General features: G+C 56.6%; 3 protein-coding genes across 6 annotated transcripts; 1 reads left to right on the forward strand and 2 right to left on the reverse strand.

The window, feature by feature from the left end:
• Positions 1–909: 909 nt before the first annotated feature.
• Positions 910–11,008, reverse strand: DEF6 (DEF6 guanine nucleotide exchange factor). Its single transcript, XM_084220458.1, has 11 exons — positions 10,878–11,008; positions 7,005–7,145; positions 5,422–5,607; positions 3,893–4,120; positions 3,667–3,813; positions 3,391–3,499; positions 3,013–3,311; positions 2,574–2,740; positions 2,210–2,408; positions 1,768–1,858; positions 910–1,535 (listed from the first exon to the last, which is right to left on the reverse strand). The coding sequence occupies exons 1-11, from the start codon at positions 10,971–10,973 to the stop codon at positions 1,324–1,326; spliced, it is 1,875 nt and encodes a 624-aa protein (XP_084076584.1). The 5' UTR covers positions 10,974–11,008; the 3' UTR covers positions 910–1,323.
• A 943-nt stretch (positions 11,009–11,951) lies between these two features.
• On the reverse strand, positions 11,952–20,762 carry ZNF76 (zinc finger protein 76). Of its 4 annotated transcripts, none has more exons than XM_084220652.1 (15): positions 20,728–20,762; positions 19,696–19,864; positions 18,419–18,499; positions 17,236–17,313; positions 16,895–17,097; positions 16,233–16,310; positions 15,768–15,884; positions 15,451–15,526; positions 15,029–15,154; positions 14,746–14,925; positions 14,282–14,515; positions 13,824–13,960; positions 12,980–13,120; positions 12,778–12,891; positions 11,952–12,448 (listed from the first exon to the last, which is right to left on the reverse strand). In XM_084220652.1, exons 2-15 carry the CDS (start codon positions 19,766–19,768, stop codon positions 12,344–12,346), a joined length of 1,743 nt encoding a protein of 580 aa, XP_084076778.1. In that variant the 5' UTR covers positions 19,769–19,864; positions 20,728–20,762; the 3' UTR covers positions 11,952–12,343. The 4 variants fall into 4 exon arrangements, with proteins under 4 accessions (XP_084076778.1, XP_084076777.1, XP_084076776.1 ...); XM_084220651.1 differs by having other exon boundaries at positions 20,193–20,743; XM_084220650.1 differs by lacking the exon at positions 20,728–20,762 and having other exon boundaries at positions 19,696–20,012.
• A 530-nt stretch (positions 20,763–21,292) lies between these two features.
• Positions 21,293–23,739, forward strand: RPL10A (ribosomal protein L10a). Its single transcript, XM_084220605.1, has 6 exons — positions 21,293–21,349; positions 21,557–21,631; positions 21,729–21,809; positions 22,128–22,276; positions 22,642–22,814; positions 23,517–23,739. The coding sequence occupies exons 1-6, from the start codon at positions 21,345–21,347 to the stop codon at positions 23,685–23,687; spliced, it is 654 nt and encodes a 217-aa protein (XP_084076731.1). The 5' UTR covers positions 21,293–21,344; the 3' UTR covers positions 23,688–23,739.
• The last annotated feature ends 3,261 nt before the right edge of the window (positions 23,740–27,000 follow it).

Genomic DNA, 27,000 nt, shown 5'->3' on the forward strand with positions numbered 1-27,000 from the left:
AGAAAACCCGTGCATAGTGGTGGGATCCTGTGTCGAAGTGGCTTGGCCAGGATGGTGCGGAGCAGGCAGGGACCCCACGAGGGTACGGCCCAGGGCTCAGGGCCATCCCTGATATTTGATATTCGATATAATCGGTGTGCCAGCAGAGGGAAGGGGGCAGAGGCAATGCATTTGACCTGCGGCCCCTGCAGTGCCCGTGCCCCCGCTGTGCGTCAGCGCGGCCGCGTGGGCCTGGGGAGGGCTGCCCTGCACCCCGGGCACACTGAGCGCTTTGTCCCGGGGCCCCTTCGGCCACGGTGGAAAAAAACCGAGAGAGAAACACTGTGCGACTGGGGGCAGTGCCTTTCGAGGCCCGGGAGGAAACAGATCATAAGATCATAATCTCTCTAACGAACTCAGCTCATCTCCGAGTGCAGAGACGGAGTGGTGCAGAGCTTGCTCCCCCGGGCCTGTTCCAGAGGCGACCCTGGCTCTATGCCCCAGGCCCTAAACACCCCAAAGGCACCGCTGACTGGGACTGTATCTATACAGAGGTGCTTGAAAAACTAACCCAAACGATGGTGTGTTATTGGGGCTTTTTTGTTTTGTTCTGCGTCCCTCTTGGCCCTCCACACACCAACCAAAAATCTGCTGGTGGGGCCGCTTTTCACAGCTTGTGGCTGATTCCATTCAAAGAGCTCTTTCACACAGAGGAAATCCAAACCCTGCACTGCCAAGGAAAGGAGGCTGGTGCCTGCAGGGCTGCTAGTGTGTGGGGCAGGAGGTCTGTGGCCAGTGGCTCCAAATGCTTTATTGGTCATTAGTTTCTGCTAACTAAGTGGCTCCAGTACTACCACCCACTGCCAGGGAACAGAGTAGTAGCTGTAGTTAGGGACACCTGGCGTGGTGTGGGGGTGACAAGAAGGCCCTGCTTGCTCAGTCCTGGTGTCCTTGGCTGGTGGCAAAGCCTCACACCCTGGAGCAGAGTGAGTGGTGCAGAAGGGTTGTTGTAGAGACCAAGGGGGAACTGCAGCCCTGGGCCACAGGGCCCCGACCCAGCAGCGGCTCTTTTTTAGTACAGGGTGTAAAACAGAGCACAAAGAATTGAGTTCTCCAGTCCAGAGGAGATGGTCCCACTGCCCTCTCCCCAGCACTGGGCTGCCTGAGCCTCCTGGCACGTGGTGGCTGCAGCCCTTCACTGATGGAAATGGGAGCACTTCTGCCTTATGCAGTCCCCTGTAGGCTCTGTGCCGGTCCCCATGCAGAGATGGCCACACTGACTGTCCACCTGGAGGGACAAGCTGAGCCCTGCCATTCCCAGCTGGGCTCTGCCATCCTGGTGGGCTAATTGGTGGGCTCTGTGGCCATGGTGTCCGCATCTGGAGATGGCAACATGCTGCTGTTCCCACCGTTGCTCACGTTTTCCTTACTGTTTTCCCTCGTGGGGTCACTGCCTTTATCCTCCACCCTCTGCTTGAGTTTGAGGGAAGAATCTCTCCGTGACAGAAGGGGCTGGTAGCCAGCAAAGACTCCTCCACTCACGTTTGTTCTCTTGTCTGGGGGTGGATGGAAAAAGAAAATTGTTTACCTGGGGCCCAAACTAACTGTTCAGCTGAGAAAAAGGTTTGTGGAGTCCCTCCTTGCAGGAGGCATTGCGGTATTTTCTCTGAGAGTCCTTCCAGCCACCAGATGCCCCCAAAAAGGGGAAGGTAGCTGGGGGTGTGGGCTCATGCCCCCAGCATGGGGGATGAAGGGAAGGGTGGTCAGCTGGCTCAGCTGGTCTCCTACCTCCAGGCCCGATGGGGTGCATCAGCCGGTTCATCTGGACGTTCCAGTGCTTGACGTTGGTGCTGGCCTGTCGCAGCTTCCGCTGGGCCGCCTGCAGGGCACGGAGGAAAGGGTGAGCTGCTGCCCCACTGGCACCATGGGCACAGCGAGGTTCCCTCTGGGATGGAGACCCAGTTCACCCTCCTCCAGACCTTCTTTTCCCCCTCCAGCCCTCTCTCTCCCCTTCACACACTCCCACTGTTGACATCACTTTGGTCATCAGTGCAGGACACGCCTGTCCTGTCTCAGCCCCTGCATCATGCCATGCCTGCACGTGGCACAGCTCAGAAAGCCCCATAGCAGTTCCAGCTTGGTCTTCCCCAGTATGGAGGTGACTCTGCGAGGGCTGGAAAGTCCCCTGGGTTCACCATGTGAGGAGATGTGGTACAGATGTGATGCTCACCATGACATCTTGGTCCACCCGCTGCCTGTTCACTCTCACTTCTTCCAGCTGCTTCTGCGCCTCTTCCAGACACTTGTTCTTGTTCTCCATCTCCTGCTTGAGGACTTGCTTCTCCCTCTGAGTTCTGATGATATATTCTTCTTGCTCCTCCTTCAGCTTCATCAGCTCTTTCAGCTTCTCCTCTTCCTCAGCCAGTAGCCTGACAATGAAGAGCGAGAGGATGTCCCCCTGCCACTTCTTCCACCAGTCTTCCCTGTCCCAGCCGGCATACATGGAACTCACCAGCACAGCCCAGTACCTGGGAGCACTGAGCTCCACTGGGAGCAGGGCTGCCCAAGGAGGGGGAGGGATGCCCTGGTCCTACCTGGCCTGAGCATATCTCACAGCCTCCTCGTCCTGCCGCGCTTTCACCTCCTGCTGCAGAGCCTCCTGGAGCCTCTCCTGCATGTCCTCCAGCTCCAGGATGCGCTTGCGCTGCCGCTCTGCCTCGGCCTCCTTCAGGACCATCTCTGCCTGCATGGAGGCACGAGCCTGCGGCGGGGACAGGAGCCATCAGTGCGCCAGGCCACCATCAATGTCCCCAGAACCCACTTGGGCCACCAGGTGGAGCAGGCCAGAGCAGGGGCAGCCCACGGTGACAGGTCCAAATCAAAGCTGTTCCCCTGCTCAGGAGACAGGCTGTGTCATTTGGAGCCAGTGCTGGCTGTGAGGTCAGAAATGGGCTCCCTGTCCAACCTGGCACCAGGGAAGGAGAAGGAAGCACCCACCCCGTGAGCACCACGGCCCACGTGGGATGCACCCACCTGCTCAGCCTCCCGCAGCTGGATCTCCAGGGTCTTCTGCATCTCCTCGTGCTGCTGCCTCCGCCGCTGCTCCTCCTCCTGCAGCAGGATCTCTGCCTGCCTCTGGGCCTCCTTGAGCAGCTCCAGCTCCTGCAGCTTCCTCTCCTTTTCTTCCTGCAGCTGCTTGAGCCGTTGTGTCTCCTCCTCCTTGGCCGCCTTGCGCTGCTCCCGCTGCTCCCGCTGCTCTCGGCGCTTCTGCTTCAGGTCCTTGTGCAGGGACTTCTTTCCCTCGGCCTGCAGCCGGATGGCAGTCTGGATGGCTGCAGAGGGAAGGCACGGTCAGTGGGGACAGCAGGGGGCACAGGGAAGATGGGGAAGGGGCGTGGGGTGGGCACAGACCGAGCGTCCACTCCTGGCGCTGCCGGGTGTCCGAGGCGCTCATCTCGTAGGTGCGGGACGAGGTCTTCACACAGAACATGCACCTCTTCCCCTCCCTGTCTGGCAACACCTGAAGGGAGAGGAGACAGCACAGCGTTACCCCACCTTATCCCCCTGTCTTCAGCCTCAGGACTGGCTCTCCCAGGCTCATGGATGTGATACTGTGTGTTCTTGGGTCTCCGTTCCAGGGCTCTGAACAATCTGCTGTCCCCAAGCTGAGCGTGGCCCGGGCAGTACCTCCACACAGCAGTGCTTGTCCAACGTGATGCTCCCCTTCTTCTCCTTCCGTTCCTCACTCATGTAGTAGGACAGGGCACTGGGCTTCAGCATGAACCACCGCTCTGACCAGTTCCTCCTCAGCTGGCCCTTCTTCCAGAGGTAGCCCTGCACCCAAGAGACACAGAGATCAAAACGGGGCGGGAGCCAGACTGAGCTTGTGCCCCAGAATATGTGGGCTCCTTGCCTGTTTGAGCACATCCTCGATGACCTCCTGGTACACCTCCTCCACAGCCATGCTGATGGCCTCCTGCTCGATGCCTCTGAGGAACCTCCCCGAGTTCACCATGTCCAGGAACTGCCAGACCGTCAGGCCGCCCTGCCCCTGCGGCTCCTGAGACAGGTAATCATCCAGCTCGCAGGAGTTCAGCTCCACGTTCATGGCTGTGCAGATCTTCTTCAGCAGATACTCCACCTGTGGGGGGCAGGACACTCAGTGACAGCGTCTCTGTCTGAGACAAGGCTGTCCCCACCCCATCAACCCATTTTGGAGAGCCCAAGGCCACATCTCTCTCCAGGCAGCAGGCTGGCTCAGGAGCTGGGTTAGAGTTTTTCCTTTTAACCCCAAGGCCAGGATGTTTTTTCTGGTTTGTCTGCCGAGTAAGAAAACTCTGTAGCAGCCAAGAGCCTGAAGGAGTACAGGCCAGCACTGTTGAACACCATTCAGGACTGAAGTCTCAAAGCCACACAACTGCTTCCCAAAAATCACTGGGGAGTAGCAGGGGGACAGGTCCCTATGGAGAGGAGCATCATTTTAAAACTGCAAATAAAGAGTCAAGGTGGTTGACGTGGTGTGGGGAAGACTTACTGCAGCTCAAGTTTTGCTGCCAGCTCTCCTCTGCCCACAATCTGGGGACTGAGACCAGGGGGTGACTGCAGGGAGCCACACAGGAAGGTGACACACAGCAGGGTCCCCACACCCAGCTGGATTTTTTATGTCATTTAATCGTGAAAAGGGCAAGAAGTGAATGCTGGTGCTCAGGATGATTCAGTTTTTCATGGTCTGGGGAACAGGAAACACCTCTCCCAGGGCACAGGAAGTGCGGTTGCCCTCCTACGTCTGCGCAGCACGGTGCTTCTTGCCTTTTTTCTCCTCTTTTTTCTTTTTTTTTTAAATTTTGATTTTTCTGCTGATCTCAGGAGGTTGATGGGGTAGAAGGCAACAGCAGCCATTTGCCCAGCCAAGTTCCTTCTGCTGAGGCCACTCTTGGCTTCTGCATGTGTGCATTCTCCCCACATCTGCCCCCCTCATGGGGGTTTAATCTGACCCCAGAGAAAGGGAGAACCTTCCCCGCTAAATGCTGTGGAATTTGGAGATTACTGTGAGGCTTTTCTTTGGCTGGCACCTCACCCTTAACACTCTTCATGCTGGGCAGGGGCTGAGCACTGGGTGGCAGTGGCCACAGAGAGGGACAGCCAGGTCTGCTCTGCCACTGCCCTCTAGGCAGGAGAGGCTGGAGCACTTTGGAGGAGTCTCCCCTTTAAAGTCCCCCTCTTCTCCCTGGGCAGTGGGGGTGGCTGTGGGCACAGCAGGGGTGTCCAGAGCAGACAGACCCCTTGTCCCACCCCCAGCCTCCTCTCTCTCCTCCCGTGGAACACCACATCTTGCAGGATGCAGTGGGACATGCCAGGAAGTGATAGTGTCACCCACAAACAGGGCTCTGCCAGCACATGGAGCCCTGGGAGGACAGGGCTGGGAGGAGAGGCAGGTCCTACCTCATCTGGCACCATGACAAGAGGGTATTTGTCTTCAGACAGAAAGTTGAAGAGGCACCAGAGCTTGAAAGCATCCTGGTGGGACACAACACTATTCCCATTCCGGTCAGGTTTGTAGTTCTTCTTTGCTGTCAGGGTCCAGCAGAGCTCATCGAAGTTTTCTTTGACAAAAGCACCTTCCTCCACCTGCAGGCAGGAGTCAGGGGGTGAGTGGGAGCTGAAGAACTACAGAGGGGAGTTCTGGAGGAGGAAGTGCTGGAGAGAAGAAACCCTCCCTCCTAAAATTTGTCCAGTGAGAAGCATGTGGTGATTGGCAGCGTCAGCAGGAATCCTGGGGTGCAGCACAGGCAGGAGGATGTGGAGCTCTCATCCCCAGTGCCTCCATGGTTTGGGGCTTCTTGTTATCCCATTCAACCACAGGGAGGAACTGAGGAGTGAAGGGAAGCCAGCAGGAGTGGTGCCTCCACCAGCCTCATCCCTGCTGCTGTTCTTTAACTGTGTCCTGGCACTGTGAGCTGCCCCAGGCAGCACGTTTGGTGCAGATGGGTCAACTGAGATGGGCATCAGAGGAGCTCTGGCTGTCCCTGGGTGCTGCATCCCAGCTGTGTGAGCACAGGAGCAAACTGTGGCCTGTAGCAGCAAAGCTGGAGGAAAACCTTCAGGTGGCAAAAGCTAAAAGCTTCTCTTACTAGGAAAACCCACTTCCCCCTTTTCAGGCTGCCTCTGGGATTCTATTAGCCACGGTGAAACCAGAAGGGGTAGGTTTAAAGATTACCTCCCAAAGAACCATGTGGGCAACTGGAAGGATTTTGGCCACTCTGTGATGGGGAGATTGGGCTGGGCTGACCTTGGGCAGCTCCTGCTCTGGGCTGAGGGAGCTGGGGAGGGCTTTGCCCTTGCTTGCTGCAGACCAGATCCTGCAGCAAAGATCAGCATTACTGGACCAAACTGGGCAGCTGCTGACCAGCTCTGGGCAAGGCAAAGATGGGCACAGGGATGGGGACTGGCACAGGGATAAGAACACCAGGAGAGCTAGGGGAGCAAAGGGTTACTGCACCCAGCTCTGGCCCCTTTCTGTGAGCACACGCTGGAAGAAAGCTGTCAGTCATTCTTCCTCTCCTCACATGCCTGGAAGAAACAGCACCCACAGAGCAACCTCTGGCTGTGTCAGACAAAGGTGTCTTTGAACCACAGAAAAAAAGGGAGAAAGCCCCTGCCCACCCCAACTCTGCTCCTGCTTGCAGCTCATCCTCCTCCCTCTACTCTTTGCCAAATGAGGTCACACCTCAAAGGTGACGATAAAAGGGGCTGATTTCTCTCTCTGAGCCCTTCAGGAAATGTGGGCAGAGATGCTGCTCCATCCAGAGCTGTGACATACAGGGATGACTCCATCCTTGCCAGGGAGATGCTGAGTATTAAACATTTCTTACTCATTTTGGCTTTCACCCGAGCAATCCCCATCTCTCTGCACCCTCTTTCCACCCACCAAGGAATGTGATTTCCAAGAGCTCAGGGGAGCTCCCAGGAACCTCAGTGTTCTCACGTGAGGAGCAGCAGGTCTGGGGGATGACCAAGGAGCTCACCTTGTCCAGGATGTACTTGTTGAGGTAGGGCATGTAGCCCTGGCTGGACACTGGCCCATCATCATCATCACGGAAATGCTCCTCCAGTGCCACGGGGTCGTGGGGGATGCACAGCACGGTGTAGAGGTTGTGAGACAGCACCTGGCCAAGCACAAGGGGTGGTGAGAAGGTGAACAACCTCCAGCCCTGCCCCAGCACATCCCCAATGTGTCACCCCCTCAGTCACCCCCCTGGGGACTGTGCCCTGCATGGCATCACCTCCTGCAGTCAGAGCATTGAGGCAAGGTTTGGGTTTGGCATAATTTCCAAATGTAAATTTTAGAGAATCATTTAGAAACAGGCCAAAATCGAGGATTTTCCACATTAGTTTCTTTTCTTGGCACATGAGGAACTTCTTTCTTGAAAGGGCTGTTTCAAACCTCTCAGAGCAAACAGGACTCGCTCTGATCTAGAAAAGCTGATAAGCCACCCCAGGCTATGCATTTGGCACAACCATGGCCCAGCCTGGCAGCACCCACTGTCTGCTGGGGACACAAAAAGAGGGAAACATGAGAATAGGAAAGACTGGTGAGAAACTAAGCAAAGGTTTTGTCTGGAATGGAGCTCTGGAGACACACCATCCCCAGAAATACTCAGCAAGGCTTGCCAACAGCCCACTTTGTTCGAATTCCCCCAAATAAAGCATGCTTACAAGCTCATGGATTTCCCAAGTGCTGGAAAGCCTGGAGCAAGGCTGCCCATGAGAACCAGCAGCATCTCCAGCTTGTGATGTGGGGCCGGTGGTGCTCTCTTGCATTCACATCCCAGAAGCAGGAGATGGTTAAACGAGTGTCCCAGACTGACACCTCCCCACTGCACTGGGATCTGCCAATGCAGCTTGCCAAGGGCTCAAGAGAGGGGCTGGAGGAGATGGAACAGCATCCCTACTCCTCTGTGTAGGGCTGGAAATTTCCTCCCCGCAGCAGAGGAGCTGCCCGAGGCCATGATGGCTGCTGCAGCTGGAGACAGTTCTTGCTCGACCAGATTTTCGTCCTCTTTTCCACGCTCTGGACCAATGGGACTCCACCCTGTGCTCACACAACAGGGCTGTAGCCTGGAGCACTGCTGCTACACTGTGCCTTTTGGGGCTCAGTGCAGCCCCAGGGTCCACACAGTGGTGGAAAGGCCTGGGAATATCATGGACATCCTCCAGGATGGTAACAAGTCCATCGAGATGAATTCAAAGTTTGGGAATCGTATCCATTCAGTGTTTCCAATGTGGTCCCTCATTTCCATCCTTCACCTCTCCTCCCAAAGCACCCCCTGTGAGGTTTCACTTGTGACCCCGGCCCTGGGGGACACCCTGAGCCACTCCATCCATCCTGGCACCCTGTGACCCAGGGACCCTCCTCTCACAGGGCTGTCACTGACAAATGGGGAGGAAAGCCCTGGCCTGGTCAGTGCTGGCCTGACTGGAGATGGGAGAGGCGAGAAACCCTTGCAGGTTCTGAAACAGTGACAGGAGGAGGAGAACAGCAGGGGAAAGGCATGCGAGGAAAGCAGTTTGCTGGTACCTAACCCTAACCCTAACCCTAACCTTTCCCCTGTGGCACGCAGGGGATGGCTGGGGGGCAGGGGTCTGCCTGACTCCTCCTAGTGCCCTGGATTCCTCTGAGCAGCCTTGTTTGCGTTCTCCACCCTCTCCCACCGCTGGCACACCCATCACCCATGAGCAGAGGTGCCCAAAAGCGCCAGGGCAGCGCTCGGTGTTTCCAGCCACGCGTGGCCACACTGAGGGACCACACCCCAGCCCGCATCCACAGCGCTTCCAGCCGGGCCAGGGAGGGGATGCAACGGCACTGAGAGCACAAACCCTTCCCAGGAGCAGGGCTGGGGCTGTGCTGGGAGCAAAGCTCCCCGAGCTCTCGGGGCGCGCAGCACCCGACCGCAAGCTGTCCTTCCTTCCTTCCTGTGCACACACACACACACCTCCACTGCCAGCGGGGGCCGCACACGCCTGCCTGCACTGAGGTGCCCCTGCGAGGAGCACAACGGCTTCCCACAGCTGCGTCTTCACGCTGGAAACCCTGACAGGTTCACAGCACTGCCCAGAGCTCCTGCCCTGCTCTCCCACCCAGCTCTGGGGCTGGCTCTGTCCTCTAGGTGCAAGCCCAGCGTCTCTCCCACCCCTGTTCAAGACCCTTCATGCAGCAACATGCCCGGTGAGGGAGCAGAGCACAGCCCGGCTCAGGGCTCAGCAGCCCTGGAGGGCTTTGGAGAGGGCTCAGTGGCTTTAACACTTTATTGCTCAGAGCAGCGAGACCCTGGATTCCTCCCTCACTGAACCGCAGCTGGCCTGTGTGGGCTGGGGCAAACTCGAGTGTTTCTGTGGGTGGAAACAAGCTCTGCCTGGCCTGGAGACAGTGGGAAAGTCATCCAGAGCTGAGCTGTGCTCTTCAGTGACCTGCTGCCAACCCATCCTGTCACTGAGGGCGCGTGGGAGAGCATCCCTTCCCTCTCAAGTGTCCCCCTGGGTAAAGTCCCTTCGGAGGTGCCATCCCCAGCATCACCACAGCCCCCACACCACGGTTTGCAGAGCCTGCATGAGCTGTCCATGAAACTGACATTAAAATCGAAGTCTCTGTGACCCCAGCATCGACACTGGTAATAAACATCTCTCAAGACGAGCACTGCTGCTGCTTTTGGGTCCATCCCAAGCCTGGGCCAGAATCTGGACCCAGAGCAGTGGTGCAGGGGGTGCTGTGAAGGGAGCACAGCAGCCCCTCTCAGGGATTAGCAAACAGAATTAAGCTCTGGCCTACTTTAGGATTTCCCTTAATTCCTTCAGCTATTTCACAGTTTTAGCAGGTGAGCATGGCTCTCAGGGCACATGCCACGAGTTCTGGGGGGCGGCCGAAGACTCTGAGCCGCAAAGGCTGAGCAGGAAGAATCTGCCTCCCGCTGCTTCTCCTCCAGATCCCTGCAAACAAAACTCCTAATTCTGGGGCAAAACACACCCCCCTGCCAAAGACCAGCACCTTCCCTGCAGTCTGTCCTGGGGAAGCCCTATAAAATAAAGGGAATGGAGGAAAAGGGGGTCTTTTTGCAGTGGTTCAAAATGGTCTCGCAGACTGGCAGCAGCTGCCATGTCCTGACGCAATCCCTCCCTGTGCTCAGCATGCTCCTGCTCAGGTCTCTCTCTCATCTCTCACCCTGGTACCAACCAGCATTTCCAACCCCAGTGCCAGCCTAAGAACCAAAACAGATGAAAAAAACACATTCCCACCACGTGCAAAGGTTAAAAAAAAATCAATTATTCTCAGAGCCAAGGGGCTCCCTGGTGGGTGCCAGCAACCCTGGCCTGGGGGCAGACAGAAAGGTTTTTAAAGCTACGATGAAAGACTGAGGGCATGAGCCCTCTGAAAGCTGCTAGGAGTGGGAAGAAGGGAAAGCAGAGAGTTTTTAAAAGTGCTGTGTTACTTCTAGCCACACCACTGAGGAGTTTTTGTTAAAAAACAACCTGTCCCTACTTCACGACCCACAGGCTCGGCAAGGAGAAACACAGGTGCTCTGGCAAGCAAGAAAATGTAAAGAGAATTTGGGCTCTTAGTTGGCCATAAAAAGGCACAAGAAACTGATAACTAAAATTTAGATTTCTTATCATTTTCACCTAGAAAACGCATCTGAGCATGAATTCCCCCCCACCCCCTTTTTAAAGGGAGATACCACAGAGCCTGAGAACTTCACCGGGAAGCAACAGCAAGATCTTATTGATCTTAATATTCAACAATTTCTCCGTGGAAATCTCCGTGGCGGGGATGCAAAGCAGCCCCGGGCTCGTTCCTCCGCTCGCCGCCCACCCTCCACCAGTGCGCCCGAGCTCCGGGGACTCACTTTGAGCTGGGATTTGGACACCTTGCCGCTCTTCTCCACGTCCAGGGCGGTGAAGGCGTACCAGATGGACTTGAGCAGCTCGGCTCGCAGGTCCATGGCTGGCGGCGGCGGCGGCGGCTCTGCCGAGCCCGCGGATCCGGTTCCTGGAGCCGCCCGGGCGGGCGGGACGCGGGGCGGGAGCGCCGCCTGCTCGGGGCGCCCCGGGAACCCCCGGGGCCGGGGCTCACCGGCCCTCTGCTGAGCTCGGCCCGGAGAGCAAAAGATCCGGCGTAATTCGCGTTTTGGGGAGAGAAGTGCCCGGCCTGGCTCAAGCAGCGGCTGCCCCGCGCAGCCTTCGGGAGGGATCGGTCTCACCCGGCGAGCGGAGACTCAGCCTGTGGCTCCTGTCGGGCTGTGCCCGTTCCGTGCCCGCGGAAACATCTTTCTCTGCAAACTCCTCTGGGATGTCCCAAACACGACCCACGCGGCTGCCGGGAGCCTGTGCCAGGCTCGGGTTTGCAGCTGGACTCGAGGATCTCCAAGGTCCTCTCCAGCTCTGCCCACCCAGCACCCGGGGCAGTGAAGGGATTGAAGGCACCGAAGGCACCGGTGGGGGCAGGACACCAGCCCGGGTCTCGCTCCCCAGCTCAGGGGAGCATGCAGGATGTGTTCACAGACATAATTCCCTAAACCTAGGCTTTTAGGGGTCCCTAGAAGAGCCAAGGCCTGATGAGAGATTTCAGGCACACGTCGTAGCCCCTCCGAGCCCTCCTCTGGAACAGCTGCTTTGGCTGGACATGTTTGGTCAATTCCACAAATTTCCTCAATGTCCTTAATTCTTACAACTGCTGAACACCACCATCTCCTCCCAGCTTCCACCAAAGAGAAGAGAGGGGTCTTTTTAAAAACAAATTTCGTTTTTATTTCAACTCAGCATTTACATCCAGGTCTAGCTCAGCTCCTGGCAAGTGCTGGCTGCTCTGCTCCACAGCCAAGGAATATGCCATGGAAGCCCTGCTTGAAAAGGAAGTGTGACAAAGAGATGGGAGAATTGCTGTTGGAACCATCCCAGTGCTGGCTCCAATGGCAGGAACTGCTCACCCTCCATACCGAGCTCAGGACAGCCTGAACTTGCTCTAATGGACCTTTATTGCTTCTGTGCATGTGCTGCCCACTTGCCCCTGAGCAAGGGTGGGCAAGAAAGGGGAGTTGTTGGACCATTCCCAGAGGGAGAGGGCAGGAAGTGCCCCTGAAGAGAGGGCTGCTGCTCAGAGCCCAGGAGCAGGCAGCAGCCCAGTGTATCTGCCCTCCCTCCCCAGAGGGAAGAGCCCTTCAGACAGGGTCACCCCAGCAGCCCTGTGCCCCCTCAGTGTCCCAGCTGGCACAGGGCACCTGCTGGCACTGGCTCAGACACTGTCCCTGCCCCACCACCCCTGCACACAGCAGGCTGGGGCTGCCACTGCCCTGCCCTGACTGCTCTGCTGGCCTCAGCTCCCCTTCTCAGGCAGGGCTGTGGCAGGGGGCACTGGCTCGTAGTGGATGACTGCTGTGGCCATGCTGAGGGCGTCCTCCAGGTTCTGCTGCTCTTCCAGCTGGAACAGGGAAGGGGGAGAGAGAGTGAGTGAGTGAGTGAGTGCTGAACCCCCAAAATGCAGCTCAGGGTGGCTCCCAGCAGGACAGAGGGGTGACACAGGTGGGTGACACAGGTGTGAAGCAGACAGGCAGACAGGGCTGAGATGCAGAAGGGCTGTTTACAGAGGAGCATTCTGCAGTCCCAGCAGGATGTCCCTGTTGTCCTCTGCACAGAGGGCATCTGGGAATTAAGGAGCAAGCCCCCCAGGCAAGCAGTGATGCAGCAGGGCCAGAGGTGGCACTGGGTGGCCAGGGAGTGAAGGGGACAGTGGCAAGAGCCATGTGGTACCTGCACAGTGATGTGGGTGCCATGGGAGGTGGCCAGCAATGCCACCTGCTGCTGACAGAGCGGGGCAATGTCCGACTCCTCTGACACCACTGCCCCAGAAGCGACTATGGTCACCTGCAAAAGGTCAGTTAATCATGTTTTAAAAGAAAACGCAGCCCTTTTCTAGCAGAGGAAGCAGGGGCAGTCCCAGCTTTGTCTGTACCTCCTGTGCCTCGGTGCCATCGGTGCTGGCCACAGTCATGGTCCCAGTGTCACCTCCCTCGGGCACGGCGAGGACCCTGCTCTGTGCCACCACGCCGATGGCACTGCCCAGGGCCTGCAGCTCCTCCTGAGACAGACTGACCTGGGGATGACAGCAGAGCTCAGGGAGCCTTAGGCAGCTCCTGAGTTTAGCAACGCATCGGTCTGGGCAAGGAGGAAACAGAGAGCTCAAAGGACTTTGCCCAGCACCAGGGATAAAACTGACAACAGAGAACTCAGAGCTTGGGTCTTCAGCCCTTCCCATTCTACCACATCTCCCCTTCCCATTCAGCTTTTTTCTCAACCCTGGATGGGGACAGCTTTGTGGATGGCAGCAGCAGGAGCATTGCAGGCTAAGAGGAAACAGGTCACTGGTGGCAGCTGTTTCCCTTGCCCCGTGCCACAGAAGGAAGTTTTTTCCAGTCAGCACAGGGGCAGCTGGTGGAGGGAAGTACAAGAAAAGCACTGCTGTATACAAGTGATGACAAAACATCTCCAAATCCAGCCTGGGTCAGCAGAGCTGGGGAGCTGCAGGGAGCCAAGGGCTACCAGTGACCACCCAAACACCCAGAAACCCCATCAGCAAGGGGGGCACTGGGACCAGAGACCCCCCACACCAACACTGCAGCAGTGGGTGAGGCTGTAGGAGGGAGCCCTCAGGGCAGGAAGAGCCTGAGAAGCTCCAAGGTCTGAAAAAAATGATGGAAAAAGGTTCTGAAAAGAACACCATGGCTGAGTAGAGGCAGATAATAACTTCAGATAATAACTGCTGTCCCTGACATGCTGGAGGCTGTCTGTGTCCATACCTGCTCTGTCCCATCCTGAGAGATAAGCGAGATTTGTGTAGGCACAGCATCTTCTTCTTCTTCATCTTCCTCCATCTCTGACAGGAAAGCAATATGCTGACTCTTCAGTGGAGAGCCTCTGTCAGCAGCTGCAGCAGCTGGATCAGAGAAGGGGAAGAACAGCAGAGTGTAAAAGCACATTCCAGGCCTCTGGACCTGCCTGTGGTCTCAAGGGCTAGCACAAAAGAGCACAAGACCATGATGACACCAGTGGTGGCCTGGGAAGAAGGACCTTTACCTCTCCCTGTAGCACAGAATGGACAGGGGCCGGTTCCCAGCCTACTGGACATTCCAAAAGACCTGCCTTTGATGGGGAAGCAGGCAGCCACGGCACACACTTGGGTCTGAGAGGGGCGTGTCTGCCTTTGCTGTCACCTCCCTCCCCTTTGCCACACCTTGATGGGGGAGTGGCCGCTCACCCTCCAGCTGCTGCTGCTCGTAGAGGGCCTGCTCGCTCTCCTCGGTGGCCTCCAGCTCGCCGTGGCTGCTGCGTTTGTGCATGGCCAGCGTGGAGGTCTGTCGGTAGGTCTTGCCGCAGCTGCTGCACGTGTAGGGCTTGCAGTGCGTGTGCACCACGTGGTGCTTGTACAGGCTGGAGTACTCTGTGAAGCGCTTCCCACAGCCAGGCACGGTGCACAGGTATGGCTTCTCTCCTAGGGCAGAGGCCACAGAGCTGAGCTTCACCCTCCTCATGCCCTGGGGAGGGATTCTCCACCAGAGCAAATAGCTGGAGACAGACTGCTGGAACAACAATCAATCCAATGAAGCAATTCCCACTATTTCCTCCAACTCCCTGGCCACTCCCAGATCCACCCCTGCTAGGTTCAGCCTGGAAATGCCCATTCCAGCCCCACCAACCTCCCTGCTGCTGGCTCCCTCCTACCTGTGTGGATCCTCATGTGGTTCTTGTAGTTGGTGGCGCTGGTGAAGCCCCTGCCACAGCCAGGCTCTGCACACATGTAGGGCCGCTCGCCCGTGTGCGTCCGGATGTGAACCTTGCGGATGTTGGACGTGGTAAAGGAGCGGCCACAGCCCACAAAGGGGCACTTGAAGGGACGCTCACCTGCATGGAGAGAGCGCTGTGGGTGAGACCTACCACCATGCAGCCACCTGGAGTCCCTTTGACTGGGCTGTCCCCTGTGCAGTTCTTCCCCCGTGCTGCTCACCTGTGTGCGTGCGGATGTGTTTCTGCAGGTCCCCAGAGGTTTTGAAGGCTTTGCTGCACAAATCTTCCGGACACTTGTAAGGTTTCTCACCTGTGTGTGTTCTCACATGGCTCTTCAGACCATACCCTGTCCAGGACAGAAACCACAACTAATTTTGTAATGAGAAGGAAACGCCATGACAAGCTGAGTGCCACCCCTCAGTCCATGTACCTGAGTGTCTGTGTTGTGTCTGCAAAGCTTGAAAGGGAAGGAATAACCAACCCCAACACCACTTCCAACCTTGCTTCCACCACTATCTGCCCACAATCAATGAAGTCCCAGCAGGATCCCATGCTGTGATTCACTTGCTTTAGATGCTCTGGATATTGTGCTCTACTGAGTTGGTCAGAAAATGAAATCTGCTCAAAAAAGAAATTTGTTACCTGTTGCAAATGCTTTCCCACAGCTTGGGAAGTCACACGTGTATGGCCGGTCTCCTGTGTGAGCACGTTCATGTACCTGGAAATAAAAACAACAGGTCCCTAAAAGGAGGTCCAAGGGAAGGAAGAAGGAAAACTGTGGAAGAATGCTTGTGGAGAGAATTTGAAGTTCCCTGTTGGATTTCACCTTGGCCAATTGACACGTCTGGGTCTCTCGGGGAGCTCAGCACGTAACTCAGCTGCACACAACAGAGCATTCTGCTCTGGCAGTGTAACCTGGGGCTGGTCTGGCCTGCACACTGCCATGTCACCTGCTTTACCTTGAGGTGGTGGGCAGTGGTGTAGAGGCGGCCACAGCCTTTGTACCCACAGCGGAAAGCTCTGCTGCCGACCTGCTGCCCCTTCCTGTGGCTTTGCACCTCCTCCTCCTGCAAATCCTGCTGGGACAAGTACTGGAATCAATCCAGCAAGCCACGACAGCTTCACCAAGCCCACACAAATATTTCCCTCCTTGCCATACATATGCACTCCTGCAGTTATCTTCCAAAAACATGTTCCTACAAACCAGCTTGTACCCACATGGTGAAGCCCAGGTGACAGGGCTCTAGGAGCCTGCATTTCCCCCTCCCACCTCCCAGGGGTTTCTCAGACATGAAACTCCCTTTCTCAGCTCATTTGAAATATGTGCAGTTAGTATTTGCTAACTCAGCAGAGAAGCCACAACATTTTTATAATTACTGGCAAAGAGGAGTTCAGCCTAGTTCCAGTCACTGAAAAAGTCACACCTGGGAAGAAATGTTGCTGGAGTCTTTACTCTTCACATGGCAGGTGTCTGTCACTCCCTCCTCTTCCTTGTCAGAGCCCTGTGTGTGAAGAAGCACAGGCACTGTTTGTGTGTCCCTGTACAGCGTGGAGCAGGAAGGCAGTGACAGCCACAGCGTCACCCCACCCTTCCCCAGCCACCAGGGGCTGGGCCTGCCACAGCAGCAAGGTCTGTGCCCAGCTCAGCTCTGCCAGCAGCCTCCTGGCAGCTCCTGCTCCACAGCCTATGGAGATGGGAGAAAAAGGCACTATCTGGGATATTGAGGTGGGACACTGCAGTGACAGCACATCAGGATCTGAAGCTGTTTTGGTTTTGAGGCCTTTGTCACCATGGGGACAGTGGCCATGGCTTGGCCACTGCTGGCTCACCGAAGGCTGTATCACAGCAGCTCTCCTCCCTTCCCAAACCTCAGCCTGTAGCAGGTTAAGGGTGGCAGGCCCAGCACCCCACGGGACCAAACAGCCCCGTGCTGTGTCCCCATCTGCCAGGCACCCCTCAGCAGTGGCACTCACACTGCAGCCCTGTCCAGCTGCTTCTCTCCAAGCTGGCACTGCTGACAGAGATGCACACAAGCACTGCTGAAGGGAGGGCACAAACTCAGGCCAAGAGATGCTGTGCCCTCACCTTCCTGCCATACTGCTGCAATGCGTTAATGGTGTCCACATCAAGGCCATCATCTTCCTCCTTCCCAGCCAGCTCCTGGAGCCCAGTTTCTGTTTGCACTTGCAGGATGGTGCTGCCAGGTGCCACGATGACAGGACGCTGGATGTAGGCAGTGGAGCCATCCTCCAGCTGGACAGCCTGGAATGTGCCAGGCTCATAACTCTCTGCAAGAGGAAACGTTCAGGTAAAGAGCTGAAAAAAATTCAGCTGAAAAAAAGTGCTTCATCTCTCCAGTCTGGGAAATCTGAGACATTTCAGCAGCTTCTCTCCAGCTGCCAGGGAAAGAGCAGGGAGCGCTTTACCTTTAGCTGTGCTCTGTATGAAGGCCATGCTGCCATCCTCCAGCACCACTGGCTGCCCATCTTCAAAAGCCACAGCCTCTAAAAGGAAAGGAAAACATCCACACACCTTCCTGGGGGACTCAGCATGGGGAATGCTGTGGCAGTTGAGGCTGCCTTGACAGGCAACCACAGCTGTAGGTTTTAAGACACCATCTGAGCCCTTCTGGTGTGAATGATGAGGTTTTCAAGGCTTCATGCACAGATTTGCCTCTTCCTTCGCTCAAAGGAGTGATGCAGTGTCTCACCAGTTTCGAAATGCCAGATTATATCCCAACAAGAAGGGGATATAATCAAGAAGGATGGCTCTGGCACAGGGGTGTGTGAAGGAGAGCACAAACATCCCATGAGAGGGGAAGCAGGGGTGAGGAGAACCCCTCTCACTGTGCATGTGAAGGCAGGGAAGAGGGTGCAGGGGGGAGAGGGGCACAGCCAGCTATAAAACATCCATTTCAAGCAGCCTTTGGAGAAGAGAAGAGGGAGGTGGCATACAAGGAGCTTGGGATCATCAAGGAAGGAGTGCCAAGGGTAACAGAGCTCTTTCTACCTGCCCTTTGGCATCTTAGCATGGCCAAGGATGATTCCTCCGTGCCCCTCTGGTGCCTGCCACATGAACTGGGTTCCCAACACCTCTCAGACTAATGTTACCTAATTTCAGAGATGATGCTGGCTGATGGGTCAATGACCAAGGTGGCATTGTTCCCAACAGTCCCACACGACCCCTCCCACCACCACCACCTATTCCAGAAGTAAGGTGTTATCTCACAGTTCAGAGGAAATTCCTGCCCAGCTGCTCCCACATGAAACAAGCTCTGTGTGTGCTGTGTGGCTGGCACCAACACAGCACACAGCTCACTGGGCTTGTGGTATGACAACAGGGAGAGCCCACAGGTGAAATGACACTTAAACATTGGTCTCCACCTCCACCAAATTCACCTTCTCATCAGATTGCTAACGACTTTGCAGGCAATGTCCTTGTTTACTCAGCCTCAAAACCACAAGAAAGAAAACCCCAACAGAAACCCTATGCTCACATGGACTTTTGAGAGCTGAACTGACAGAGGAGCCCAAATGCTGGAGCACTGAGAGCAGCAGCCACATCTACAGCGTCCTTCCAAAGAGAAAGAGGGCAATGTGTGTTCCTCACCTTTCTGAACTGTCACCTGATGGATATAAGCTGTGGTCCCATCTTCAAGTTCAATGACTTGCCCTTCAACCAGCTTTTCACCTGGAACAGTTAAAACACACCATCAGCTGCTGAGCCCAGCCCCTCTGGCCCACAAAAGGGAAAAATTGTCACTTCAAGACTGTTATGGATCAGTTTTCTCCCACAGAGACACTTCCCAGAAATGCTGGCATTGCCCTTTTCTAGATAGGACACATGACAAAGACCCTCAGGCATCACTTGTTGAGGAGCTACCTCTCACAGCTCCTCGTGCCAAGGAGCAGACAGAGCATACAGAGAAAGCAATTACACTTGTGTTGGAAGAAAAAAAAATCAACTGTGTGTGCTGAGCAGCATCAGCAAGTGCTGGGAGATTTATCTACTACTTTGGCAGAGGATCAACTGTTAGGAAACAATTACAGCACCTAAAGGGGCCTAAAGTGCTGCCAGTGCTGGGCTGTAGAGGCTCAACTCTGCCAAAGCCTGACTCTGCAAACCTGTAATCGTGACTGAGTTACCCAAAGATTTGGTGCAGAGAGGACATTGCTCCATCCCACTGAGCATGGAGAGTCCAGGTTGGTTTCACCTGGAGCGTAATGTTTGAGAGGGGGTCACACAACCTGGTGCCTCCAAGACAGCCCAGCTCCACACGTGTACCAAACCTGCAGTGAGTTTGCACAGAAAATGAAGCAGGACAGCAACCCCCAGGACAGGAGCTGCACAACTCCTCCATCCTGTTCTGCAGGCTGGGAAACAGCGTGCTCCTCTTCCTGGGAGCAGTGGGTGGTGGAGAAAGGGGCACCTCACCAACACCAGGCTAAGGGCAGGTGTGGAATTTGGCACCTCTTTGAGTGGGAAAAGCACTGCTGTGAACCAAACCTGTGCACCCCAGTGATGCAAAGCCACCTGCTCAGCCCAGGGGAAGTTTTGGTGGAGCAGAGCCCTGCAGGCTCTGCATCAGCTGCACAGCATCAGCTCCCTGTCCACAGCAAGCCTGGGAAGAACAGGGCTCTCTCTCCTAGTCTGAACAGCACCTTTATTTTCCACAGCAATAGCTCTCCCATCTCCACAGCTTCATTTCCCAACCAGAGGCACGTTTGATTTGTATTTTATTTCACATCAGACTTCAGTGCAAATCCAACAGTCACCAGCTGCACGTGTGGCAGCTCCCACGCGGTGAAGGGCACTTTTGGTGACCCTGACTCTCATTTCAGAGCCAGGAGGAGCCTCCCAGCCCTGACAGCCCGAGGCTCAGTTACCTCTGGCAGCCTGCTGCAGGTAGGCCGTGGTGCCATCCCCAAGGGTCACTGCTGGCAGCCCCAGGCTCTCCATCCTGCCCCGACTGCCCACACATGGATCCTGCCTGGCAGCACGGGGGCACAGAGCCAGGGGCCTGTGGGGCACGGGGTCGGCGTCTTTGCTGCGAGCCTTAAGTAAAAAGAACAATTCTGTTTCAATTTCTGCCATTAGTTTCTCCTCCTCCTTTAGTTTCTCCACTTCTGCACACTAGGAAAGGCTTGAATGGCCTCAAAAGACTTTTGAGGTTATAAAGGATTAATATGGACAATGCTGCATCCTTCCCACACTAAAGGCAGGCAGGGATAAGAATCTATTCCACAGCCAAATATGAAATAAAGCTTATCAGTGAACTGAACTGACAGACTCTTCTTAGAGACAGCACAAAAGTCACACCCCAGCCTTTCCCACCCTCCAAATGATCTGCAGAGTTTCCAGGTACTTTAAATCCTGAACCTACAGGCTGAGCATGTCCTGTGCTGCAGGAGACAGGGGCAGGGTGATGAGCTTTATTCCTCCTTCTCTCCTCCCTTTCCTAATTCCCAGCTTTCCGAGGGACGGAATTCCAGGCTCTAAGCAAACGATGCTAAATCCTGCACACCCCCACAAGAACATTTCGCCGAAGGGACTCTCTGCTGATCGGTTATCTTGCAGAGGCGCTACAGCGCGTTCTTCCTGAGCCACCTCTGATAAACAAATCTCTGATCCTTTCATTTCCAGCAGCGAGGCGAACCGCCCCGTCCGTGCCCGCCGCCGCTCGGTGCCGCCTCGCCCCGCGCTCCCGGCACCCGGCGGAGGCTCCGGTGCGCTCCCCGGGGCTGCTGCGGCGGCCTCGCCCCGCCGTGCCCCCCAGAGACCGGGGAAACGCGGCACGGGCTGCGAGGGCAGCGGGAAGGGGGTGGCGGGGACACGGGGGGCGCCCCCCGCGCGGGTCCCGGGGGCTGAGGCGGCTCCGGGCCCGGCCGCCATCGCCGCCCCCCATCCCCCACACCGACCTGAGCTACCCGCCGGGCCCGGGTCCGCCGCCGGCCCGACGTGCACCGCGCGCGGCCCCGCCCACCCCGCAACCCGCATAGCGGCGCCGCTCCCGCCCGCGCGCGGCCGCCCCCGCCCGCCATACAGGTTCCGGGGCGGGCCGGGCCGGGCCGCGCGCGCCCCCCGGCGGCCAAGGCGCGGCAGCGCAGCCGGTGGCGCACGCGCGGTGCCAACGCTGCAGCCACACGGCCCCGGTTTCCCCTGCCCGGCCCGGCCCGGGCTGCCGGCGGTACCTGCCCCGTGATCGGGACGGGCAGCCTGCTGCCCGCGCCCAGCCTGAACCGGCAGTTCTTTCCCGGCGGCCGCTGGGGCCGGCCCGGGGCTCCTGGGATACATTGTGAAGCGATCCTGTCCTGGTGGTCGGACACAGAGGGCAGAGAGACCCCGGTTGTTTATTTAACAAGGAAGGAGATGCGGGCGGGCTCCCCGCGCCGCTCCCCGCATGGCGGCCCCGGGGTGCCGCTCCCCGCCGCTCCCAATATGGCGCCGCGCCACGCGCTGGAGCCTCGCGAGATCTCGCCACTATTTATAGCGCGCCGGAGCCACTTCCGCCCCTTCGTTCCGAGCAGCCGCCGCCATGAGGTTGGTGCCGCTCAGCGTCTGCTCCGCTCCGCCCGCCGCCATCCGCCGCCATCCGCGCCCGGTGGGGACCGCGGGGCCGTCCGGGCGGCCGGCGAAGCGCGATTCTCGGGGTCGATGGCGGGGGGAACGCGCAGGGGCCGGAGCGGGCTCGGGGCCGCGTCCCGGGCGGGGCCGGCTCTGAGCCCGCGCTGCCGTTTCCCCCCGCAGCAGCAAAGTGTCCCGGGACACCCTGTACGAGGCGGTGAAGGAGGTGCTGCATGGCAGCCGTGCCAAGAAGCGCAAGTAAGAGACGCGAACACGGCGGGGCCGGTCGTGTCACCCCCGGCCTCGGCCTTCCCCCGTCCATGCCCGGCCAGGCCTCACCCGGTGTCTCCCGCAGGTTTGTGGAGACGGTGGAGCTGCAGATCAGCCTCAAGAACTATGACCCGCAGAAGGACAAGCGGTTCTCCGGTACCGTCAGGTTCGCCATCCTCTCGCTCCTACCCAGCCTTCGGCCCTGCCCGGTCCCGCTCGGGGCCGCCGCGGCGCCGAACCGCTTGGGGAGTCCAGCGCGCCCCGGCCCGGTGGCGGCGGCTGGACGGACCCTCACCCTGGGTCTTAAAACATGAGGGGAGGTGCGGCAGCCCCCGGGCTGTCCCCACCGGCCTGCCGGGGATGGCAGGTGAGCGGCCGTGCAGGATGCCCCGTGCTGCGGTAAGGTGTCTCCGTGCTGGCTCCATGGACATGCGGATGGTGCTGGCCAGTCTCTGACTCGGACCTTCCTTCCTTCCTTCCCCAGGTTGAAGTCGACGCCACGGCCCAAATTCTCGGTCTGTCTGCTGGGGGACCAGCAGCACTGTGATGAGGCCAAAGCAGTTGACATCCCTCATATGGACATAGAAGCTCTGAAGAAGCTCAACAAAAACAAGAAGCTGGTGAAGAAGCTGGGTGAGTGTCCATAGGGCTTTTCTCCATGCTCAGATTTCCATGTCTTGGTTAGTTGCAGAGCTGAAAAGCAGAGCAGAGTCAGCCCCAGTACCAAAGTCTGCCCAAAAACTACTCAGAAAAGCCACCAGCTTGTTTCCAGTGCAGATCTGACAGATCAGTACTGTAGGAATGGGGTTGGTTGCCCAAGGAAGGGAGAGACACAGAAAATGTCCCTGTCAACAGTTTCATCCTTTGCTGTGTCCCTCACTTTCCTGGTCCGGGAGCTGGAGGGCAGCAAAGGCCAGGAAACACCAGAGGCAAGAGTGGGCTTTAGTCCTGCAGTTCTTGTGTGAACAGAACTCAGCTCCCTGCTTGTCTCCCTGCAGCTAAGAAGTACGATGCCTTCCTGGCTTCCGAGTCCTTGATCAAGCAAATCCCTCGGATCCTGGGCCCAGGCCTGAACAAAGCTGGGAAATTCCCTTCCCTGCTCACCCACAACGAGAACCTGGTGGCCAAGGTGGATGAGGTCAAATCTACCATCAAGTTTCAGATGAAGAAGGTAAAGCATGGCTTCAGTTGTGTGCCTGGGGGTTGTTCTGTGTCTCTGCCATATCTGGGTGGGGCTGTAGGTGTTCCTCAAGGATTCCTGAAGCTGTGGCTGGTTTCGTCCAGCAAGGAGAAATGTACCCAGAGTGCTCCATGGCCAGCCAGAAAGGAGGAATAATTTTACTGTGGTTGATGGATCTTGGAGCAAATGATAAGGAGATGATTGGATGTTTCAGTGCTGAGCACAATCCAGTGTAATTAGTGCTGCTCCCAGCACGTGGGTGCTGTTCATGGGGTGGGACCTGGCCAGGCATGTCCCTGGGGGGCTGAGCATGAGTGGGGCTTTGCTGGGGGTGAATCTGGGACTTGGCTCTGTGGAGAGCAGCTCTGTGGAGATCCTGAGGACACAGCAGTTGTGAGGGTTTGCAAATGCTTGAGCATTTAGGATAGCTGAGCTAACGATGTCCTGACACTTGGCCTGTTGGCTCACTCATAAATCTGCCTCCATCCTGTGGGGAGCATTGACTTCCAGGCTGCTCAGAGAGGGAGAGGAGGCCTGGCCTCTGCCACAGTGCAGGGAGAACTGGGGGCTGGCCCCAGAGGCAGAAAGTGAAGCTGGTGTGGACACGTCCAGACCATGGGGCAGCCCAACAGGCTGATGAGTGGCTGAGCTCTTTGCTTTGCCTGTGAAAGCTGCAGCTCTGTCTGTCCCCAGGTGCTCTGTCTGGCTGTGGCCGTGGGTCACGTGAAGATGACAGAGGACGAGCTGGTCTACAACATCCACCTGGCCATCAACTTCCTGGTGTCCCTGCTGAAGAAGAACTGGCAGAACGTGCGAGCTCTGTACATCAAGAGCACCATGGGGAAACCCCAGCGCCTCTACTAAGGGCTGGGGGCAGCAATAAACTCTGCAGACACCCACAGCTGTGTGTGGTTCTGTTCCTCCAGAGCTCCTCGGGCAGGGTTTGCCACAGAGCTGCTCACTTGCTCCTGGGGAAGGCCTGCGATGCTGTGTGAGAGAGAGGTGAATTCCAAGTGGGAAATTGGAGCTTTTGAGGGGAAGGAGCCTCATCCCCTTGGCATTCAGAGAGGGAGGGGAAGGACTCCACTCTCCCCTAGAGCAGAGGTGTCCCAGCAGGTGCGGGTTCAGCAGCTGGGCTGTGGCCCCCAGATCCCCCTGTGCCCACAGAGGGGACCCTTAGCTGGTGCAGAGCCCAGCCCTGCTCTGGGAGGGCTGGTGAGGGGCAGAAGTGTTTCACTGCAAGTGCCCCTCACCTGCCCACACCTGCCCAGGTGCAGCTCCTGAGGACTTGAGGATTGTCTGTAAGTCCAGGGGTACTGAAGGACAGAGCTGCAGCCTGGCAAGGGGGTTGGGGCTGAGGTGGAGGGTGCTTCCCATCCCCTCTTCCCTCTGAGCCAGTCTGTCTTAACTCCATGGTCTGGGCTAAAAATGAATTTTGTTGCATTTTAATAATGTGCATAAATAAATACATTGTGCAGGGACTGGAGAGCTTAGGGAAGTGCAGCATTTAAGCTTCTGGGGGGAGAAAAAATACTTTGGGCCCTGGAAAAGCTTGTCAGCATCTGAGGGAACAAAACAATGAAAATAGCTCTGGATCCTGCTGTTAGAAACCTTTAAAATAAGCATCAGAGCCAGTTTTTGAAAGATCAACACAACACCAAGAAATTCCATTTAATAATTAAAAAAAGACAATACAAAATGCAAACATTTCTTTTTACAAAGTTCAAATAACAATTTTTTTTCTTTTAATCAAGTGCAAATAACTTCATGAACTACATCTTGCTCATCACTTTAATCGTTTCTGCTGGAGATGGCAAGTCCTGGCCCGCTGCAAAAGGCAGATATAAATACTCCAACAAAAAAAAAACCAAAACCCCAACAACCCTAATTTTTCTTGACTGCTTCAAAACCTTGATCCCCGAGGTGGCTGATGTGGGTTTCAGCCTTTCAAACCCTTTCTGAGCTGGGGGTGGGTGGCTCTAGGGGCCCCGTGGGATTTGGGGGGCTTTTTTGAGCTGTTTGGTGAAAGCAGAAGGGGGAAGCACCAGGTGCCTGTGGCTGTTCCAGCAGGATGTGCTGCCCACCTCATCCTTCCACAACAGGGAAGCAGAGGTGGCTGGTGTGGTGACAAGGGTGACAGCCAGGCCACCCCTGATGCCCCACAAAGGCAGCTGGGCAGTAACCTGACATTAGATGAGCCAGAGTTAATGAAAGCTGATGAACTCTGGTGGGCAGGAGGGGCTGTGGCACTCCAGCGTACCACAGCTGGATTGGTCATTCCTGGGCTGATTTTATTTTTGCTGTTTTGTTTTTTTTTCCTTCTAAATGCAGAGGACCCTTTCAAAGGTCACTGGCCTGCGCCACTGTCCCAGAGCCACAAAACCCCTCCAGATCCCTACAGCAGCTTTTGTGCATTAAAGCAGCTGCTTGCAGACAGCGACCAAGTGACAGACAGCTCAGCCCACAGATGTGGAGCTTCCAAACAGGCTGGGAGCCGGTGGCAGGAGGGGAAAATCCACAGCTGGGATGAATCAGGACAGACTTTTCCAACTGACGCATCTTGGGGACAAACCTCAGCCCTTGTGCCAGTGCTCAGCCCCTCACAGAGCCCGGGAGAGGCTCCTGGGGTGCTGGAGCAGTGTGGATCAAGGAGGGAAAACAGGGACCAGCAGCTGCTTCCCCCAGATGCAGGGACCCAGTGGGACACGCAGAGCAATAAATAATGGGTTTGTTAAAAGCAGGGCTGGGCTCAGGTGTGGGCAAAGGGACAGTGAGGGACAGGTAGGGACAGTGATGGGAAGGGACCTGCCACTGGCAGAGCTGTAGGCTGGTCAATTGTGTTTAGTGCTGGCAGCTCCAGGTCTTGGAGAGGATGAAGATGGGGGTGAAGGTGCAGGGAGGATGACAGCTGAGAACTGGTGGCAGGGCTGGAAAAGGAGGGAGGCTTGGGGAGGAGGAGGAGAGGGGTGAGCGGTGGTAGCAGTTGCCTGTCCCTGGGAGTCCTGTCTGTCCACATGAAGTGGGGACAAAACCACCAGTGGTGTCCACCTGGCCATTGCCCCCAGCTGAGCCTGTCTGGGGGAGGCAGATGCAGTGAAACAAGGGGTGGCAGGATGGGTCTTCTCTGGGATCTGCACCCCACGCCCTGGGGAGGGACTCCCACAGCATCCCAGCAGGGTGAGAACACACAGGGATGGGGCCAAAAATGCCTGGTAAGGCTCAGAAGCACAAAAGCTCCCCAGTCTGTGAGGGTGGCTCTGACCAGAGGGATTGCTGTACCTGGGGGAGAGATTTGGGGGCTGAGGGCCAGATCCCCCCTCTCCTCCCAGCCCCCCAGACCCATCCTCAGCAGGTGCTGGCTCATCCCTGAGCCCCTGCAAGGAAACAAATCAGTTTGCAGCAAGCAGGTGACAGAGCTGAGTTTTGATGCTCCTCGCAACGGGGCTGGAACAACACCCAAACTGTGGCAGATCAATCAGAAAGGACCAACTCCACCCCCATGGATGAACCAAGACGCCTCCAACTCCCTGCAAAAACTCACCCCATTGCACCGAGCAGAAGAGGCACCATCTCCCCCCAGAGAGGGGCTTTTATCGGGGACAAACATGGCAGAAAAGGCCTGAAGATGCCATTGTGCTGGTCAGTGCAGCCCAGGGCCCGGCTTGCTCTGGGTGGGTGGTTTTTGTTTTCTTGCAAACACACATTCTGGTTTCTCAGGCAGTTATAAATATTGTCGTTTCTAGTAGAAAAAAAAAAAAACAACTTCCCTCTAAATAATATAAGGAAGACTCAAATGATTGCACTTAATACATATGAAAAAGGTAGAAAGGAGGATATCCTAGTGCACAAACATTAACTCCTGCTCTTCTCAAAGCTTGCTTTTCCGAGTTACTCTTTGGCAGAGCTTGTAACAAAGTCTGGTTTCTTGGCACAAGTATCTGGGGTGTGGAGGGGGGGGAAGAAAAAAAAATCGAACCCGGCTGAAAGTCCTTCTCCTTTGCTCCCTGTTTTCTCCCGTGCAGCCAGACATTGTTCTCCGGGAACGTGGCTTGGCTGCGCTTCCCTCCCAGCACCAGCACGGCTCTCCAGCGGGCCAGAGCCACCACGGTGCCGCGCTGGTGGGCTTTGCCATCGCTCCTTTGCATTTCCTTTTCCATCAAGTCGGCTTTGTCAGTTC

Source organism: Fringilla coelebs (genome assembly GCF_963513975.1).
Source record: "Fringilla coelebs genome assembly, chromosome: 23".
NCBI classification, from domain to species: domain Eukaryota; kingdom Metazoa; phylum Chordata; class Aves; order Passeriformes; family Fringillidae; genus Fringilla; species Fringilla coelebs.

Coding starts and splice junctions, on each gene's coding strand:
- DEF6 (XM_084220458.1), bottom strand. CDS start 10,973: ATGGACCTGCGAGCCGAGCTGCTCAAGTCCATCTGGTACGCCTTCACC. Junction 4,121..5,421: donor TTGTCATGGTGCCAGATGAG/GTAGGACCTGCC, acceptor TGCCCCCCACAG/GTGGAGTATCTGCTGAAGAA. Junction 2,409..2,573: donor GTGAGATATGCTCAGGCCAG/GTAGGACCAGGG, acceptor CTTCATTGTCAG/GCTACTGGCTGAGGAAGAGG.
- RPL10A (XM_084220605.1), top strand. Junction 21,632..21,728: donor AGCCGTGCCAAGAAGCGCAA/GTAAGAGACGCG, acceptor TGTCTCCCGCAG/GTTTGTGGAGACGGTGGAGC. Junction 22,815..23,516: donor TCAAGTTTCAGATGAAGAAG/GTAAAGCATGGC, acceptor GTCTGTCCCCAG/GTGCTCTGTCTGGCTGTGGC.
- ZNF76 (XM_084220650.1), bottom strand. CDS start 19,903: ATGGCAGAAATTGAAACAGAATTGTTCTTTTTACTTAAGGCTCGCAGC. Junction 17,314..18,418: donor TCAGGTGACAGTTCAGAAAG/GTGAGGAACACA, acceptor CTTTCCTTTTAG/AGGCTGTGGCTTTTGAAGAT. Junction 13,961..14,281: donor CGAGCAGCAGCAGCTGGAGG/GTGAGCGGCCAC, acceptor TCTCTGATCCAG/CTGCTGCAGCTGCTGACAGA.